The sequence below is a fragment of the Hemitrygon akajei genome, chromosome 2 (genome assembly GCF_048418815.1).
Source record: "Hemitrygon akajei chromosome 2, sHemAka1.3, whole genome shotgun sequence".
NCBI lineage: Eukaryota > Metazoa > Chordata > Chondrichthyes > Myliobatiformes > Dasyatidae > Hemitrygon > Hemitrygon akajei.
The window spans coordinates 181,239,440-181,258,618 of NC_133125.1; the positions used below are offsets into that span (position 1 = coordinate 181,239,440).

Sequence of the window (19,179 nt, forward strand, 5' to 3'; positions counted from 1 at the left end):
CATGGTAGCGTAGCGGTTAGGGTGACAAGATTACAGCTCAGGGTGTTGGAGTTTGGAATTCAATTCCGGCATTGCATGCAAGGAAACAGAGAAAACCTACAGCACAATACAGGTCCTTCAGCCCCACAAAGCTGTGCCGAACATGTCCTTACCTTAGAAATTACCTAGGGTTACCCAGAGCCCTCCATTTTTCTAAGCTCCTTGTACCTATCCAGGAGTCTCTTAAAAGACCCTATCGTATCCTCCTCCACCACCGTCACCAGCAGCCCATCCCACACACTCAACATTGTGTAAAAAACAACTTACCCCTCACATCTCCTCTGTACCTACTTCCAAGCACATAAACTGTGCCCTCTCATGATAGCCATTTCAGCTCTGGGAAAAAGCATCAATCTATCCACACGATCAATGCCTGTCATCATCTTATACACCTCTATCAGGTCACCTCTCATACTCTGTCGGTCCAAGGAGAAAAGGCCGAGTTCACTCAACCTATTCTCATAAGGCATGCTCCCCAATCCAGGCAACATCCTTGTAAGTCTCCTCTGTACCCTTTCTATGGTTTCCACATCCTTCTTGTAGTGAGGCAACCAGAACTGAGCACAGTACTCCAAGTGGGGTCTGACCAGGGTCCTATATAGCTGTAACATTACCTCTCGGCTCTTAAACTCAATCCCACGATTGATGAAGATCAATGCACCATATGCCTTAACCACAGAGTCAACCTGCGTAGCAGCTTCGAGTGTCCTATGGACTGATCACAAAATCCCCCCCGATCCTCCACATTGCCAAGAGTCTTACCATTAATACTATATTCTGCCATATTTGACCTACCAAAATGAAGCACCTCACACTTTTCTGGGTTCAAGGAGTTTGTATGTTCTCCCTGGGACAACGTGGGTTTCTTCAGCGCACTTTGGTTCCCTCTCACAGACATGCCGGTTAGTAGTTAATTTGCCATTTAAAATTTTCCTGTGATTAGGTTAGGGTTAAATAGGCGGGTTGCAGGGTAACATGGTTTGGTGAGCTGGAAGGGCCTGTTCTGCATTGTATCTCTAAGCAGACAGATAATTAAATAAATTTTCACTCACCGTTTCATAATCCTTCAGTGCAGCCTTAAATTTGCCCAGTGCCATGTTGGCTGTTGCTCGCCTATAATACCCTTTAATGTATTTTTTATCCAGCTCCACCGCTTTGGTGGCATCTGACAAGGCATAGCCATAACATTCAGTCCGTAAGTATGCCAAACTACGATTCCCATAATAAATGGCATTCTCAGAGTTCAACTCGATGGCCTGGGTGTAATACTTAATGGCATTGTCGTAATCTTTATCTAGAAAAAAAAAGATAGATCATTAGAAACTGGCAATAAGCAACAACTGGAATACTCAGCTACAACACAGACGAATGCAAGAAGACAGCAGGAGGTGACTGCCTGGCCCCTCAGAGCTGCTCTGCCATTCATTAGCAGTCTATGCAAGACCTCAACTTTTTCTCTACACCAGATCCCATAGCCCTCAATGCCTGGATCTTTCCACAAGATATAGGAGAGCAATTAGGCTATTCGGTCCATTGAGTCCACTCCACCGTTCCGTCATGGCTGATTTATCGTCCCTCTCAACTCCGTTCTCCCTACCGTTTCACCACCCTTACTAATCAAGATTCTACCAAGCTCTGCTTTACATACCAATGACTTAAGCTCCACAATCACCTCTGGCAATAAATTCCTCCTCATCTCTGTTCTAAAGGGACATTTTTATATTCTGAGACTGTGACCACTGGAACTAGACTCCCCCACTTCTCCACATCCACTACTAGGTCTTTCAATATTTGATATGTTTCAATGTGATCCCCTCATTCTTCTAAACTCCCAAAGCCATCAAACACTCCCCATATGTCAATGGTTCCATTTAATATCAGAGAATGTATATAGAATACAACCTGAAATTCATACTAGATCCCAGGATCAATCTTGTGGCCCTCTCCAATTCCACATATCTTTTCTTAGAAAAAGGGCAGTCTGACCAATGCCTTAAAGCCTTATCATTACATTGTATTCTAATCCTCTTAAAATAAAGGTTAACTTTGCATTTGCCTTCCTTATCACTGATTCCGCCTCCAAATAATTCAAATTTTAAGGAATCCTGCACAAAGTTTTGGACCTCTGTTTTCTGAAGCTTCTACCCATTTAGAAAATAGTCTGTGCCGGCACATGCGCAGCGGCTGCCTTCTCTGCCGACCGTTAGCGGTGTCTCCACTAAAACACAGGAACTATGGATGACAACCTGGATTTCACAACTGGAGATGCTGGGGTGTCTACCACCATCTATGCAGTGCTCTTCTTTGCGCAAGAATGGGTATGTACTTCTGAAAGGGCGCCCTTGCAAGATTGTTGAAATGTCAACATCTAAGACTGGCAAGAATGGGCATGCTAAGGTTCATATGGTTGGCCTTGATATATTCACTTCAAAGAAGTATGAAGATATTTGCCCTTCTACCCATAATGTGGATGTCCCTAATGTCAAGAGAAATGATTATCAGTTGATTGGAATTACTGATGGCCATCTTTCACTGATGACGGATACTGGTGAAATCCGTGAGGATCTTAAACTGGCAGAAGGTGAACTGGGCAAAGAAATCTTACAAAGATTTGAGGCTGGAGAAGATCTAATGATCACAGTTCAACAAACCATGAGAGACGAGGCTGGTGTTGCCATCAAGCCAATGGCCAAAGAGTAAATGGGAAATCAGCAGCCAGTACTGACCACTCAGACCAAACTCTTGGGATCTAAATTGGATTAATTATCGCCAAAGTAATGGCCTTCGTAACACGACCTCATCGCCTTCAAATTATTCTCCCAATGATGCCGGACGGATGTGACCTTATTGCCCAGCCAGCTTCCCAGTGTTCACTGCGGGCCAATCAGCACTGTACTAAATCATGGCTTTTGGTGCTCCCAAATAAAAGCTTGATGTAACGTTAAAAAAACGAAAATAGTCTGTACCTTTATGCCTTCAACCTAAGTGCATGACTATATGAAAATACTTTCAAATATTTATTTCCTCCACTCTACACGATCTTGCCTGCAAACTCATTGGGGTAGAGAATTCCAGAGATTCATCACTATCCAAGAATAAATTTCTATATCCCTCGATTTTAAATAATTGACCCCTTATCATGTAACGATCTCCCCTCATTTGATACCCTCCCCACTAGACTGGCATGGTTTTCAGTCATGCATTCTTAGGATTTTGTATGGTTACTCCTCATTCTTCCAAACTCCAAAAACTTAATCCAAATTGTTTAGCCACTCTAGACAAGCAAATCTGCACATCTTAGAAATCAGCCGGGTGAATCTCTTTTGGATTTCCTCCAATGCAATGCTATCCTTTAAGAAAGGGGACCGAAACTGTGCACAATGCTCCAGGCGTGGCCTCACCTGTATAAACTCACTTCTAATCTCCAGCTTCTTTGCAACAAAGGCTAATATATCATCTTCACTTCTAACTCACTGCTGCAACTGCCACTAGTTTATGATTCATACACAAGATTCCTTGACACTTAAACCACTTGCAATTCTTTTCCATACAGATAGCAATATGCCTTTCAATTCCTCTTACCAAACTGTATGACTCATCCCATATTAAACTCCACTTTCACCCACTTCATCTAGATCTGCTATAAAGTGACTCTGTGCTCATCATAATTTGCCCTTTGAGCCAGTTTTGTGTCATCAACAAACTTGAACACTTTGCATACCGTCACCTCTCCAGATCACAAGAACAGAACTGATCCCTGATACACTCCATTACTTCAATCCTTCAGAAGTCCATTTATTCCAATTTAAGGCTTCTGGCTTTCAATTGGTAATACCTTTCAATTCAAGCTGACACTTGTGAACAATATGTTTTAGTAAGTGGTACTTCAATTAAATTCCTACAGATGAACCGTGGACAGCATTCCGACTGGTTGCATCACCATCTGGTGGTCGTATGATCATTCAAGTCAAGTAGGATGGTCTCTTACTGTTGGCTCTTCAGGTGGTAAAAGGTCCCACATAATAGGAGAACACCTGGCTGTGACTTTGTTTAATGTGGGGAAGCTGACGCGCAGGGAGCCATCACATAGCCCTTGACAGATCAGTGCCAGGGTCCAGTGAGGACTGAGGACTCTTCACTGCCATTGTGATGTGTTGTCATTGTCTGAGCTCTTGGATTGCTGTGTCTGGAACCTCCCCTTCCACCTCCTCCATGGGTGACCCTACCAGCCAAGTGCCAGATGGCTAAACGCCTGACAGCATCACTCATGGGATCTCCACCTCTCTACCACCACATGGTGATAATCCAATACACGGAACTGGTAAAATCTGTAGAGGGTTGTAAACTCAGCCAACTCCATCATGGGACTAGCCTCCCCACCACAGAGGACGTCTTCAAAAAGAGCTGCCACAAGACAGCATCCACCGTTAACTCACCCAAGTCATGCCATCTTCTCATTACTGCCAGTAGGGAGGTGACAAGGGAGCCTGAAGACACATACTCAACATTGTAGGAACAGCCTCCTCCCCTCCGCCATTAGATTTATGAATTGTCCATTAACACTACCTTACTATTTTCCGCTCTTTTTGTACTACTTTCTAAAATATACAATGTTTCTTATACATATTTTTCTTTAATTTACTACAACTGTAAAGCAACATTAAGGAGGTGGTATAGAAGCCTGAAACAGCATCTTCCCCTCTGCCATCAGATTTCTGAATAGATATTGAAGCCATGAACACTAGCTCACTACTTTTTTCTCTTTTTGCCATATATTTCCCCCCCAGTTTACAGCTAACACATAGAACCACAGAACGTTACAGCACAGAAACAGGCCATTTGGCCCTTCTTGGCTGTGCCCAACCATTTTTCTGCCTAGTCCCACTGACCTGCACCTGGCCCATATCCCTCCATACCCCTCTGATCTATGCACCTGTCCAGGTTTATCTTAAATGTTAAAAGTGAGCCCGCATTTACAACTTCATCTGGCAGCTCATTCCACACTCCCACCACTCTCTGTGTGAAGAAGCCCCCCACAATGTTCCCTTTAAACTTTTCCCCCTTAACCCATGACCTCAATAGGATGGGTTTTTTTCCCTCCCCTGGCCTCAGTGGAAAAAGCCTGCTTACATTCACTCTATCTATACCCATCATAATTTTATTTACCTCTGTCAAGTCTCCCCTCATTCTTCTATGCTCCAGGGAATAAAGTCCTGACCGATTCAACCTTTCTCTGTAACTCAGTTTCTCAAGTCCCAACAACATCCTTGTAAATCTTCTGTGCACTCTTTCAACATTATTAATATCCTTCCTGTAATTTGGTGACCAAAACTGCACCTAACACTCCAAATTTGGCCTCACCAATGCCTTATACAACCTCACCATAACATTCCAACTCTTATACTCAATACTTTGATTTATAAAGGCCAATGTAACAAACGCTCTCTTTACTACCCTATCTACCTGTGACGCCACTTTTAAGGAACTTTGTATCTGTATTCCTAGATCCCTCTGTTCTACTGCACTCCTCAATGCCCTACCATTTACCTTGTATGTTCTACCTTGGTTTTTCCTTCCAAAGTGCAATACCTCACACTTATCTGTATTAAACTCCATCTGCCATTTTTCAGCCCATTTTTCCAGCTGGTCCAGATCCCTCTGCAAGCTTTGAAAATCTTCCTCACTGTCCACTACACCTCCAATCTTTGTATCATCTTACACAATTTGAAAGGTTCAACAGAATAGTGAATGGTGTATTCCCAATCTTCCGCGTGATATCCTGTGTCCACTATTCAATAATATTTCAATTACCTCATCTTTTCATTAAGGCCCTTACTGTTAACTCACAGTTCAAACATTCCCGGTTGCCCATACACCCACTTGAGCTCGGTGTCCTCTGCCACAAGAACCCAAACTCAATCCCACTCCCAAGTGGTGTCTGTGTACTGTTTCCAAGCTCAAATTGCTGGCCACAAGCAGAAGATGCTGGAAATCCACAGTAACATAAATTTCACAGTATGTTTCAATGCACTTGTACTGTTCAATGTCACAACCCACACGTTTAATCCAAGTCTAATTACATGACAAATTACAATGACTAATTAACAAACTAACCTGTACGTCTTTGCAATGTGGAAGGAAACCAGGACACCCACACTCTTAGAGGAAGAAAGTACAAACTTCTTACACATGGCATTGGAATCTAACTCTAAACTCTGACCCCTGAGCTGCAATAGCATTGCACTAACTCCTACAATGGTGCCTTTAATAGCCTGTTTCAATTCTTTGTAATGGCTGCACTCAAAATAACTTTTTTTTGGGATCCCTCTTACCAACAACTTTGTCACTTTGACCTTGCTATTAACCTTCCTACAGCCCAGCAGTCACTGGTGGAAGGCCATTTGTTACTGATTCCACCCCACCCCCACAGCCCAGCAATCACTGATATGAAAGCCATTCATTCCCATCCCTACAGCCTAACAATCACTGATAGAAGGGCATTCCCTCACTCATCTACAGCACAGCATTCAACGACAGAACGCCATTTGTTACTAAAACACCCCCACAGCCCAGCAATCACTGAAGGCCATTTGTTACTAACCCCCCCCCCCCCCCCCCGACAGCCCAGCAATCACTGATTGAAGGCCATTTACTAAACCCCCAACCCAGCAATCACCGACAGGCCAATTGTTACTGACCCCCCCCCCCCCCCACCCCAGCACAGACCAGCAATCACTGATGGAAGGCCATTACTGACCCCCCCCAGCACACACAGCCCAGTAATCAAGGCCATTCCCTCTCTTCCCTACAGACCAGCAATCACTGATGGAAGATTAAAGCCTGTGGCTCGATCTTGAATAAGATAACTCTGTCATTAAGAACCACTGAGTAATCTTGTTATGCCAGCTTTTCCTTTCCTGCTAAACGGCTGACTTTATCAAATGAAGAGAATTGTAGGGATAATAGTAAAATTGAAATCAGAATCATGACAGAGAAGGGTGAAGAGGCTGTATCTTGGCTCTGATGTAACAGGACTTCTTTAAATTGATGAAAGAAGGACAGGTCCCAATCTTAGATCTCTCAGATAATATGGATTTCCAAATTCCCTGTCACATTCATCAGGAGAGAATTTTATTGCTGAGGGAGTGGCAAGAACAATGAAGTTGCCAGGTTTCAGGGGTGACTGATTTTAAATTGCCACACCAGTAGTTTAAAGGCTTTGACTAACAGAGACACACCTTTATGACAGCCATTTAGCACACAAAAAAACTCTGTCCCATTGACATTCAACCATCCAAATGTTTTAAAAATCTCACACCTACTAAGATACTTGGGTAAGTACACTGGGTGATGGAACTAGTTTAGTGTGCATTGGTTGGCATGGATGAGATGGACCAAAAGGCCTGTTTCTGTGCTGGATTGAGTCCATTCTCATCAACTACCCACAGATTTTACAATTGCCCACCGACGCGTGTCTTTGGGTCATGGGAGGAAATTGGAACACCAGGGAAAATCCAACACAGTCAGAGGGAGAACATGCAAACTCCACACCGAAAGCACTCGAGTTCAGACTGAACCCAGTTCTCTGGTGCTGTGAGACCACAGTGGCTGTAAGATCTGAATGCAATAATGGTGGCAACAAAGCTATCATGACTGCCATGAAAAGCCACTGGATTCACCATTTCACTTCAGGGGAGATCTGCTGCCTGCACCCTGCACCCAGCCTGCATTGAGTGAGATTGTGGGACAGCATTGCGGTCAAAGGCAGTCGTAACTGCTAGCAGGCAAGGACTGAAGGGAAGAGTTCCTGGGGATGGTCTACACCCAACCATCAGCAACTACCTCATTTCCGTTATTAGGTTCTTGATTAGTAAAGGTTACAGGGAGAAGGCAGGGAATGGGGTTGAGAGGGATAAAAATTCAGGCATGATGGAATGGCGGAGCTGGCTCGATGGGCCAAATTCTTTTATGTTTCCGGTCTTTTTATTCATTCCTTGTTGCCATCTACAATGAATGTTCACTGATGACTGCCCGTTCACAACTTCTCAGGAAGTACAGTCCATCAAGTATTGAGCTGATTAGCAATATGTTCACTTCAGACAAATAACAGTAAAGACTCTTATTGTGGATGGTCATACACCTACCACAGGTCATTAATATACCCATTCGCTTCAGACAAATGCCAGTAAAGATTCTTATTGTGGATGGTCATACACCTACCACTGGTTATTAATATACCCATTCGCTTCAGATAAATGCCAGTAAAGACTTATTGAGGATGGTCACTGAACATTAACTCTGCACTGTATGGGCAGCATGGTAAGGTAAGTCAGCACATCTCATTACAGCACCAGTGACGGTCACTGGACATTAACTCTCCACTGTATGGGCAGCATGGTAAGGTAACGGTCAGCACATCTCATTACAGTGCCAGTGACGGTCACTGGACATTAACTCTCCACTGTATGGGCAGCAAGGTAAGGTAACAGGCAGCATATCTCATTACAGCACCAGTGACGGTCACTGGACATTAACTCTCCACTGTATGGGCAGCATGGTAAGGTAACGGTCCGCACATCTCATTACAGTGCCAGTGACGGTCACTGGACATTAACTCTCCACTGTATGGGCAGCAAGGTAAGGTAACAGGCAGCACATCTCATTACAGCACCAGTGACGGTCACTGGACATTAACTCTCCACTGTATGGGCAGCATGGTAAGGTAACGGTCCGCACATCTCATTACAGTGCCAGTGACGGTCACTGGACATTAACTCTCCACTGTATGGGCAGCAAGGTAAGGTAACAGGCAGCACATCTCATTACAGTGCCAGTGACGGTCACTGGACATTAACTCTCCACTGTATGGGCAGCAAGGTAAGGTAACAGGCAGCACATCTCATTACAGCACCAGTGACGGTCACTGGACATTAACTCTCCACTGTATGGGCAGCAAGGTAAGGTAACGGTCAGCACATCTCATTACAGTGCCAGTGACGGTCACTGGACATTAACTCTGCACTGTATGGGCAGCATGGTAAGGTAATGGTCCGCACATCTCATTACAGTGCCAGTGATGGTCACTGGACATTAACTCTGCACTGTATGGGCAGCATGGTAAGGTAACGGTCAGCACATCTCATTACAGTGCCAGTGACGGTCACTGGACATTAACTCTGCACTGTATGGGCAGCATGGTAAGGTAACGGTCCGCACATCTCATTACAGTGCCAGTGATGGTCACTGGACATTAACTCTGCACTGTATGGGCAGCATGGTAAGGTAACGGTCCGCACATCTCATTACAGCACCAGTGATCACCGATCGGGGTTCTATTCCCACTGTTGCCTGTGATGAGTTTGTACATTCCTCCCATGACCTGGGGGGTTTCCACAGGGGGCTCCGGTTTCTGCCCACAGTCCAGACATACAGTTAGGGTCAGTGAGTTGTGGGGATGCTACACTCACTCTGGCACCGACACTCTGGGTGCCCCCAGCACAGTACTCACCGATTTGACGCCAATGACACGTTTCACTTTATGCATGTAACAAATTGAGCTAAGTTTTTAAATCTTACTACAAGCATCCTGAGGCTGCTGTTGCAGCGAAGAATAAACACAACAAGTCAGGAGAAAGCAGCTCGCTACAAACAACGCCCTTCACCCCATCACCACAGTATATCCTGCAGTGAAGGTACAATCTACCCTTCCCAAACCCCTGATTTCTATCAACAAGATAAGACAAGGGCAGGAAGAGTGGAGGAACATCACCACCTGCAGGTTCCTCTCCAAATAACAAACCATCCTAACTTGGGGGAAAATGGAAAACTGCCAAATCTACAGTCCTATGCTAAAGTCTCAGGCACAGAAACATAGCGAGGGTGTCTATGATTTTTGCACCATACTGCCACCACAAAAAAAACAAACTTTGCAACATGTGTGAATGATGATAAACCCGATTCTGATGTGGGTCTCCATTGTGGGCAGAAAGTGGCAAGGGGGCAGGGAGAGGGGAATCTTGATTGATAAAAGGGGATGGGAGCGGGGAGGAAGCAGGAACCACCAGAGAGACATTCTGTAAAGATCAATAAACCAATTGTTTGGAATCAAATGACCTTGCCTGGTGTAGACACTCCCAGCCCTGAGACACTTGTGCCAACACCCTCACCCACCCCCTTGGCACTCCTCTGTTACCTATCCCACACCCCTCCCGTGGCACTCCACCTCACCATTCCCAACATCCTTTGCTCCCACCAGATTTACAAACTCACGCTGCTCTACGTTGATACACACAGCACTCTGCCAAAGTCTCAGGTGCCCAAGACTTTTCCACAGTACTGTATTTCTGGAGCCTTCTCCAAAGTGCAGCAGCTCAAAAAGGTGATTCACTACCACCTTGCCATGGCAAGTCCTGGATACAAATCACTCTTCAAATAAAAACTACTTAGACCATAAGACACAGCAGCAGAATCAGGCCCATTAAGCCAGCTCTGCCATTCCTTCAAGGGGTGATCGGGGTTGAAGGAAAATCATTCTCCTGCTTTCTCTCGGAAACCTTTAACGACTGACTAATCAATGTCTGCTGAAGTCATCTCAGGCCGTGCTGGTGGAGCAGAGACCTCAAAATTCCAGTGAGTTGGATACAATCGGCATCTCCAGTGCTGTATGTGTGGAGTCTGCAGGCACTCCCCGGCCACGAGGATTTCCATCATCTGCTCTGGTTTCTTCAAACACTCCAAAAACATCCACATAGCTAGATGTATGCACCCCTTCACGTTAGACCTGGTGTGTGGTAGAATGGTTGGTGGCTATGTGAGAAAGATGAAGAACATTTGTGGGAAGCAAATGTGAACTAGTATACAATCGACAGGCCGAGTGTCACTGACGTCAAAAGCAAAAATGGAGATGGTGCATCTGGAATCACAAGTCGCAATCTCAGACATTACGAACAAAATCTAACTCACTCACTACGTAGAAACAGAAACACTCCATTCACCCTAATACCATTACTTGGAAGCTCAGGGCTGGCCAGATGCACACTACTGGGCAGACACCCTCACTCAGTTATTAATACCCCACTGTCAGGCGGGAACACTCACCGATACTAATACCCCACTATAGGGCCAACACCCTCACTCACCATTATTAATACCCCACTATCAGGCAGGAACATTCATTCACAGTTACTATTACTCCACTGCAAAGCAGACAGTCTCACTCCCACTTACAAATACCCCACTGCCGGGCAGACAGTCGCACTCTCCATTACTAATACACCACCATCAGACAGACACGCTCACCATTACTAATACCCAACCATCGGGCACACAGCCTTCCTCACTGTTACTAATAACCCCCATCAGCCAGACAGTCTCACTCACTGTTACTAATACCCTACCATAGAGTAGATATTGTCACTCAACGTTAGTAATACCCCATTATCGAGCAGAGTGTCTGACTCACTGTTACTAATACCCCACAATCGGGCAGACAGTCACACTCACCATTACTAATGCCCTACCATCAGGCAGACTCTCACCCACCATTATTAATGTCCTACCGTCAGGCAGACAGTCTCACCCACCATTATCAATGCCCTACCGTCAGGCAGACAGTCTCACCCACCATTATCAATGCCCTACCGTCAGGCAGACAGTCTCACCCACCATTATCAATGTCCTACCGTCAGGCAGATAGTCTCACCCACCATTATCAATGCCCTACCGTCGGGCAGACAGTCTCACCCACCATTATCAATGCCCTACCGCCGGGCAGACAGTCTCACCCAGCATTATCAATGCCCTACCGCCGGGCAGACAGTCTCACCCAGCATTATCAATGCCCTACAGCCGGGCAGACAGTCTCACCCACCATTATTAATGTCCTACCGTCAGGCAGACAGTCTCACCCACCATTATTAATGTCCTACCGCCGGGCAGACAGTCTCACCCACCATTATCAATGCCCTACCATCGGGCAGACAGTCTCACCCAGCATTATCAATGCCCTACCGTCGGGCAGACAGTCTCACCCACCATTATTAATGTCCTACCGCCGGGCAGACAGTCTCACCCACCATTATCAATGCCCTACCATCGGGCAGACAGTCTTACCCAGCATTACAATTAACAGACTAATGGGCAGCTGCTAATATTACCCCACAGTCCGGCAGACAACCTCCGTCACCGTTACAAAACACCCCACTATTCGGCAGACATCATCACACACTAGTTACAAAATTCTCCACTATCGAGCAGTCTCACTCACTGATACTAATACCCCACTACAGGGCAGATACCATCACTCACTGTTATTAATACCCCACTATCAAGCAGAGTGTCTGACTCACAAATACTAATACCCCACAGTCAGGCAGGCACTCTCATTCACTGTTACTAATAACCCATTATCGAGTAGACAGTATCACTCACCGTTACTAATACCCCATTATCAGGTAGACAGTCTCACTCTACTAATACCCCACTATCAAGCAGAGAGCCTGACTCACAGCTACCAATACCCCACCATCAGGCAGAGAGCCTAACTCACAGCTAATACCCCACCACCAGGCAGACAGTCTCACTCATAGTTACTAATACCCCACTATAGGGCAAAATGTCACACTCCCTGTTACTAATAGCCCACAATCAGGCAGACCATCCCACTCGTGGTTACCAATACCCCACTACTGGGCAGACAGTCTCACTCACTGTTACTAATACCCCACAACTGGGCAGATACCATCACTCTCTGTCACTAATACCCCACTATCGTGAAGAGAGCCTAACTCACAGTTACTAATACTCCAATATCAGGCAAACAGTCTCATTCACCATTACAAATACCCCACCATCAGGCAGACAGTCTGACCCATTGCAAATACCCCACTATCAGGCAGACAGTCTCACTCACTCACCATTGCTAATACCCCATTACTGGGCAGACAGCCTCATTTACCGTTATTAATACCCCACTATCGGGCACGCAATCTCATTCACGGTTACTAATACCCCACTATCGGGCAGACTGTCTCACTCAGGGTTACTAATACCCCACCATCAGTGAGAGAATCCCACTGACCTTTACTAATACTCCACTTCTAAGCAGTCTTAAACACCGTTACTAATATCCCACTATCGGCCAGGCTGTCCAATATACCGTGACTGATACTCCCATTATCAGGCAGAGGGCCTCACTCGCCATTTCTAATACCCCACTGTCAGGCAGACAGTCTCACTCCCGGTTACTAATACCCCACAGACGGGCAGATACCGTCACTCACCATTGCTAATGCCCCACTATCGGGCAGAGTCCGACTCACCGTTACTACACCCCGTATCTAACACCCCGCTACCTGTCAGACATTCACAATAACCGTTATCAATACCCCGCTATCGGGCAGACGGTCACACTCACCGTTACTAATACCCCACAATCACCCTATCTAAAACCCCGCTACCCATCGCCGTTCGGAGCGGCTCAGCATCTTGCAGACACACTCGTTCGCTGCTATTGGGGGCTAACTATTTGGCACACCCGGTTTCTCCGTCTCCCCTTGAAGCCGCACGAGGGCCCAGAGCTGGGCCGAAGGGCCTGTCCGCCGGCGCCGTCTCATCCAGAGGCGGTACGCCGAGCCCGGCGCAGGCAAACCGCGGGCTGCAGTCGAATCCCCTACCTTTGAAATACTGGTTGGCCCTGGCCTTCACCTCCTCAGCGTGTTCCTGCACCTCCCCCCTCGTCCCGTCTGCACCCTCCGCCATTTTCTACACGCTGCCGTAAACCGCGCTCTGTCCGCTGCCCCTGGCAACCGGTCGCAAAAAGCGCCCCGCGCGCCCCCAGCCGGCCGTCGCCGGTCTATTTCAGTCAACGGAGTCCCCGTCGTGACGTCACCGGGAGCGTCTCGGTGGGGTGTCCCATGCGAATGGTAGTGCGCTCCTGTCTCCGGGTCTGCGGGTGTACCCGTGGCCCGGTGCACTGACAATATATCATCACGGCACCGTGCAATGTAAAATATATCGTCACGGAACCGTGCAATATAAAATATATCATCACAGCACCATGCAATATAAAATAGATCATCACGGCACCGTGCGATATAAAATATATCGTCACGGAACCGTGCAATATAAAATATATCATCACAGCACCATGCAATATAAAATAGATCATCACGGCACCGTGCGATATAAAATATATCGTCACGGAACCGTGCAATATAAAATATATCATCACAGCACCATGCAATATAAAATAGATCATCACAGCACCGTGCAATATAAAATATATCATCACAGCACCATGCGATATAAAATATATCGTCACCGGACGGTGCAATATAAAATATATCATCACGGCACCGTGCAATGTAAAATATATCATCACAGCACCGTGCAATATAAAATATATCATCACGGCACCGTGCGATATAAAATATATCGTCACCGGACGGTGCAATATAAAATATATCATCACGGCACCGTGCAATATAAAATATATCGTCACGGCACCGTGCAATATAAAATAGATCATCACAGGACAGTGCAATATAAAATATATCATCACCGGACCGTTCAATATAAAATAGATCATCACAGGACCGTGCAATATAAAATATATCATCACAGCCCCGTGCAATATAAAATAGATCATCACAGGACAGTGCAATATAAAATATATCATCACGGCACCGTGCAATATAAAATATATCATCACAGGACCGTTCAATATAAAATAGATCATCACAGGACCGTGCAATATAAAATATATCATCACAGCCCCGTGCAATATAAAATAGATCATCACAGGACAGTGCAATATAAAATATATCATCACGGCACCGTGCAATATAAAATATATCATCACAGGACCGTGCAATATAAAATATATCATCACCGGACCGTTCAATATAAAATAGATCATCACAGGACCGTGCAATATAAAATATATCATCACAGCCCCGTGCAATATAAAATAGATCATCACAGGACAGTGCAATATAAAATATATCATCACGGCACCGTTCAATATAAAATAGATCATCACAGGACCGTGCAATATAAAATATATCATCACCGGACCGTTCAATATAAAATAGATCATCACCGGACCGTGCAATATAAAATATATCATCAAGGCACCGTGCAATATAAAATATATCATCACAGCACCGTGCAATATAAAATATATCATCACCGGACCGTTCAATATAAAATAGATCATCACCGGACCGTGCAATATAAAATAGATCATCACAGGACCGTGCAATATAAAATATATCATCACGGCACCGTGCAATATAAAATATATCATCACAGGACCGTGCAATATAAAATATATCGTCACAGCCCCGTGCAATATAAAATATATCATCACCGGACCGTTCAATATAAAATAGATCATCACCGGACCGTGCAATATAAAATATATCATCAAGGCACCGTGCAATATAAAATATATCATCACCGGACCGTGCAATATAAAATAGATCATCACAGGACCGTGCAATATAAAATATATCATCACCGGACCGTGCAATATAAAATATATCATCACGGCACCGTGCAATATAAAATATATCATCACCGGACCGTTCAATATAAAATAGATCATCACCGGACCGTGCAATATAAAATATATCATCACCGGACCGTTCAATATAAAATAGATCATCACCGGACGGTGCAATATAAAATATATCATCACAGGACCGTTCAATATAAAATAGATCATCACCGGACCGTGCAATATAAAATAGATCATCACAGGACCGTTGAATATAAAATATATCATCACAGGACCGTGCAATGCAAAATGCACCTTCACAGTCCATTTCAATGTGAGATATCTGTGCACATAGTACCATGGAATGCAAGATATATTACTCACTGAGGCTATCTCCGTAAATTGTGAAGGCTACCTTAGTAAGTATATTTAAGACAAGGTTGGATAGATTTTTGCGTGGTAGGGGGATTAAGGGTTATGGGGAGAAGACAGGTAGGTGGAGATGAGTCCACGGCCAGATCAGCCATGATCTTATTGAATGGCGGAGCAGGCTCGACGGGCCAGATGGCCGACTCCTGCTCCGATTTCTTATGTTCCTATGCATGATCTTCCCAATAGTGCCTGGATGTGCAAGATTCAAATGACAGGACCCTCAGAAGGCTGAAACCCCATACCACTAGGTCCAAGAACAGCTTCAACCATTGAGTTCTTGAACCAATCTGCATAGCCCTAATCCCTATCACTACGACCACTTTGCACAATAATGAACTACAATGCACTACAAAGACCTTCATATTTGATTCGTGTTTCTTTTCCTTTTTGAATGCCGTCTTCATTGCACCTGTGGATGTGACAATAAATCCAACTTTTGACTTTGCAGATATCCCCCAATGTCAAATCCAAAGCCGAATATATCTCCGCCATCCAAAGCAGTGGAATGCTTTTCACAATAGATTGCAAATCCCAAAAGAGTGTAGATTATACCTTCATCCCTCATCTAGTGTAAAATCCCCTCCCCCAGTACACTGCAAGGGTATATTCCCATTGCTCAATGTAAGAGGAGGTATGCACCCACCATCACGGGCTGGGCCAAATATACCCTGACTGACTGCCCTATTCCATCTGCTGATAAATGCACGAGCAGATGAAGTGGGGAGCATTTCTACTGAGGTAGGTACCATGGAGAGCATTGTAACTGGCTGTATTGCCGTCTGTATGGGGGTGGAGGGAAACGGGGCACTGCACAGGATTGGGAAAATGCTGCAGAAAATTGTGAACTCAGTGTGGTGAACTACATATACTTGTCTGGACACGCCCCCCCCTGCTGACTGCTCCTGTGGCTCCTCCCACTGACCCTGGCTCCTCCCACTGACCCTGGCTCCTCCCACTGACCCTGGCTCCTCCCACGGATCCCGGTATAAAGGCGATTGGAGCCTGAGCCCCGGCCTCAGTCTCCAGGATGCAGTGTGGTGGTCAATTGCTGCTTGTTCTTTCTTCCAGCCGATAATAGCCTATATCTCGCCTCACGTCTCGGAGAGTTGTTGATGGTGCATCACTCAGTCAGCTCCATCACTGGCACTGGCCTTCCTCGCGTCCAGGACATCCTCAAGAGGCGATGCCTCAAAAAAGGCAGCTCCATCGTTAAGGGCCCCATCACCCAGAACGTACCCTCTTCTCATCGCTACCATCAGGGAGGAGGTACAGGAGCCTGAGGACCCCTCTTCTCATCGCTACCATCAGGGAGGAGGTACAGGAGCCTGAGGACCCCTCTTCTCATCGCTACCATCAGGGAGGAGGTACAGGAGCCTGAGGACCCCTCTTCTCATCGCTACCATCAGGGAGGAGGTACAGGAGCCTGAGGACCCCTCTTCTCATCGCTACCATCAGGGAGGAGGTACAGGAGCCTGAGGACCGACACTCAGTGTTCCAGGAGTAGCTTCTTTCCCTCCGCCATCAGATTTCTGAACAGACTACTGCACTTCTTCTGTTCTCTTTTTGCATTACTTATTTAATCTAAAGCATGTGTATATCTAATTTGACAGGAAGCCTGTGCAGGAGATCTTTTAAAGTGGAAAAGCCGTTGCCTTGGGCAGTTCCACTCCCTGGTCCTTGGATGTCTGCTGGGTCTAGTGGGACCAGTAGACGTCACAAATGGGTCTTCCAATGTCGCAGTGAAGCACCATGATGTCTTCCATGCCCTTCACTCTCCACGAAGCGTTGCAGAACCGTCTCCCTGGCCACTGAGTCCTACTGTAGGTCTCGTCCGCTGGAGCTGACTTCAGGCACATCCTTATCCCACCGGGGCGTGAGACCCGCCAGCCGCTCTCACCTGGTTTAGCCCGCCTGTCGAAGTGGAGTACTGGGTGCATCCGCTATCGCATGCAAACAACCGCTTGGAGCCACAAACGACACACACAAAACGCTGGAGGAACTCAGCAGGCCAGGCAGCATCTGTGGAAATGAGTCAACAGTCGACGTTTCGGGCCGAGACCCTTCGGCAGGTCTGCAGGTGGAGTCAGGGGTCCGGTGGAGACCAAAGGTAACATTCAACGTGTTTGTCGGTGACCTCAAGTTCTTCATAGTTCCTGACTTAGTAGTGAAGTTGTTTCATACTCAGTCAGTTGTTTCTGGCAACTGCAGTGAGCAAAACAGTTCTGAATTATCTAGCTGCTTATTTCTTACCAATTATCAGTGACAGAAATCCTGCTTTTTGATCACAAACACATGCAATTGACACTATTTAAACACTGTTTGCTCCAACCACGGTGTCGTTTTTAACGGCCACGTGATGTGCACCTGATTGACACTAGTTGGACACTGGCAACAGCTTCCTGCCCCAGTTGAGAGGCACGGTCTCCCATATAAATGAAGGGAACCCCAGCTATTTTTCCCTTACAACACACACAAAATGCTGGTGGAACACAGCAGGCCAGACAGCATCTATAGGGAGAAGCGCTGTCGACGTTTCGGGCCAAGACCCTTCGTCAAGACTAACCGAAAGGAAAGATAGTAAGAGATTTGAAAGTAGTGGGGGGAGGGGGGAATCCAAAATGATAGGAGAAGACCGGAGGGGGTGGGATGAAGCTAAGAGCTGGAAAGGTGATTGGCAAAAGGAACACAGAGCTGGAGAAGGGAAAGGATCATGGGATGGGAGGCCTAGGGAGAAAGAAAGGGGGAGGGGAGCACCAGAGGGAGATGGAGAGCAGGCAAAGAGTGATTGTGAGAGGAGCAGAGAAAGAAAAAAAGGAGAGAGGGAAATTGATAAATAAATAAGGGATGGGGTAAGAAGGGGAGGAGGGGCATTAACGGAAGTTAGAGAAGTCAATGTTCATGCCATCAGGTTGGAGACTACCCAGCCAGTATATAAGGTGTTGTTCCTCCAACCTGAGTGTGGATTCATGTTGACAGTAGAGGAGGCCATGGATATGGGAATGGGACGTGGAATTAAAATGTGTGGCCACTGGGAGATCCTGCTTTCTCTGGCGGACCGAGCGTAGGTGTTCAGCAAAATGGTCTCTATCCGCCAGAGAAAGCAAGATCTCCCAGTGGCAAAATAACCAATTTCATGACATATGCCAGGGATATTAAACCTGGTTCTGAGACCTGTGCGCGTTCTTGTAAAGTCCCAGGCGAGAGACAGT

At 46.0% G+C, this 19,179-nt stretch overlaps 1 protein-coding gene and 1 pseudogene across 1 annotated transcript in view; one reads left to right on the top strand and one right to left on the bottom strand.

Annotated features, from left to right (window-relative positions):
• The window catches only part of LOC140721526 (serine/threonine-protein phosphatase 5-like), a 44,479-nt gene extending 30,641 nt beyond the window's left edge, over positions 1–13,838 (bottom strand). Inside the window, exons 1-2 of the mRNA XM_073036342.1 lie at positions 13,713–13,838; positions 1,092–1,333 (exon numbers count right to left, since the gene is read on the bottom strand). Of these exons, the coding sequence (XP_072892443.1) occupies positions 1,092–1,333; positions 13,713–13,797 (327 nt within the window). The 5' untranslated portion in view covers positions 13,798–13,838. The remainder of the gene's footprint in view (positions 1–1,091; positions 1,334–13,712) is intronic.
• On the top strand, positions 2,215–3,006 carry LOC140738069 (eukaryotic translation initiation factor 5A-1-like; annotated as a pseudogene).
• Positions 13,839–19,179: the final 5,341 nt, after the last annotated feature.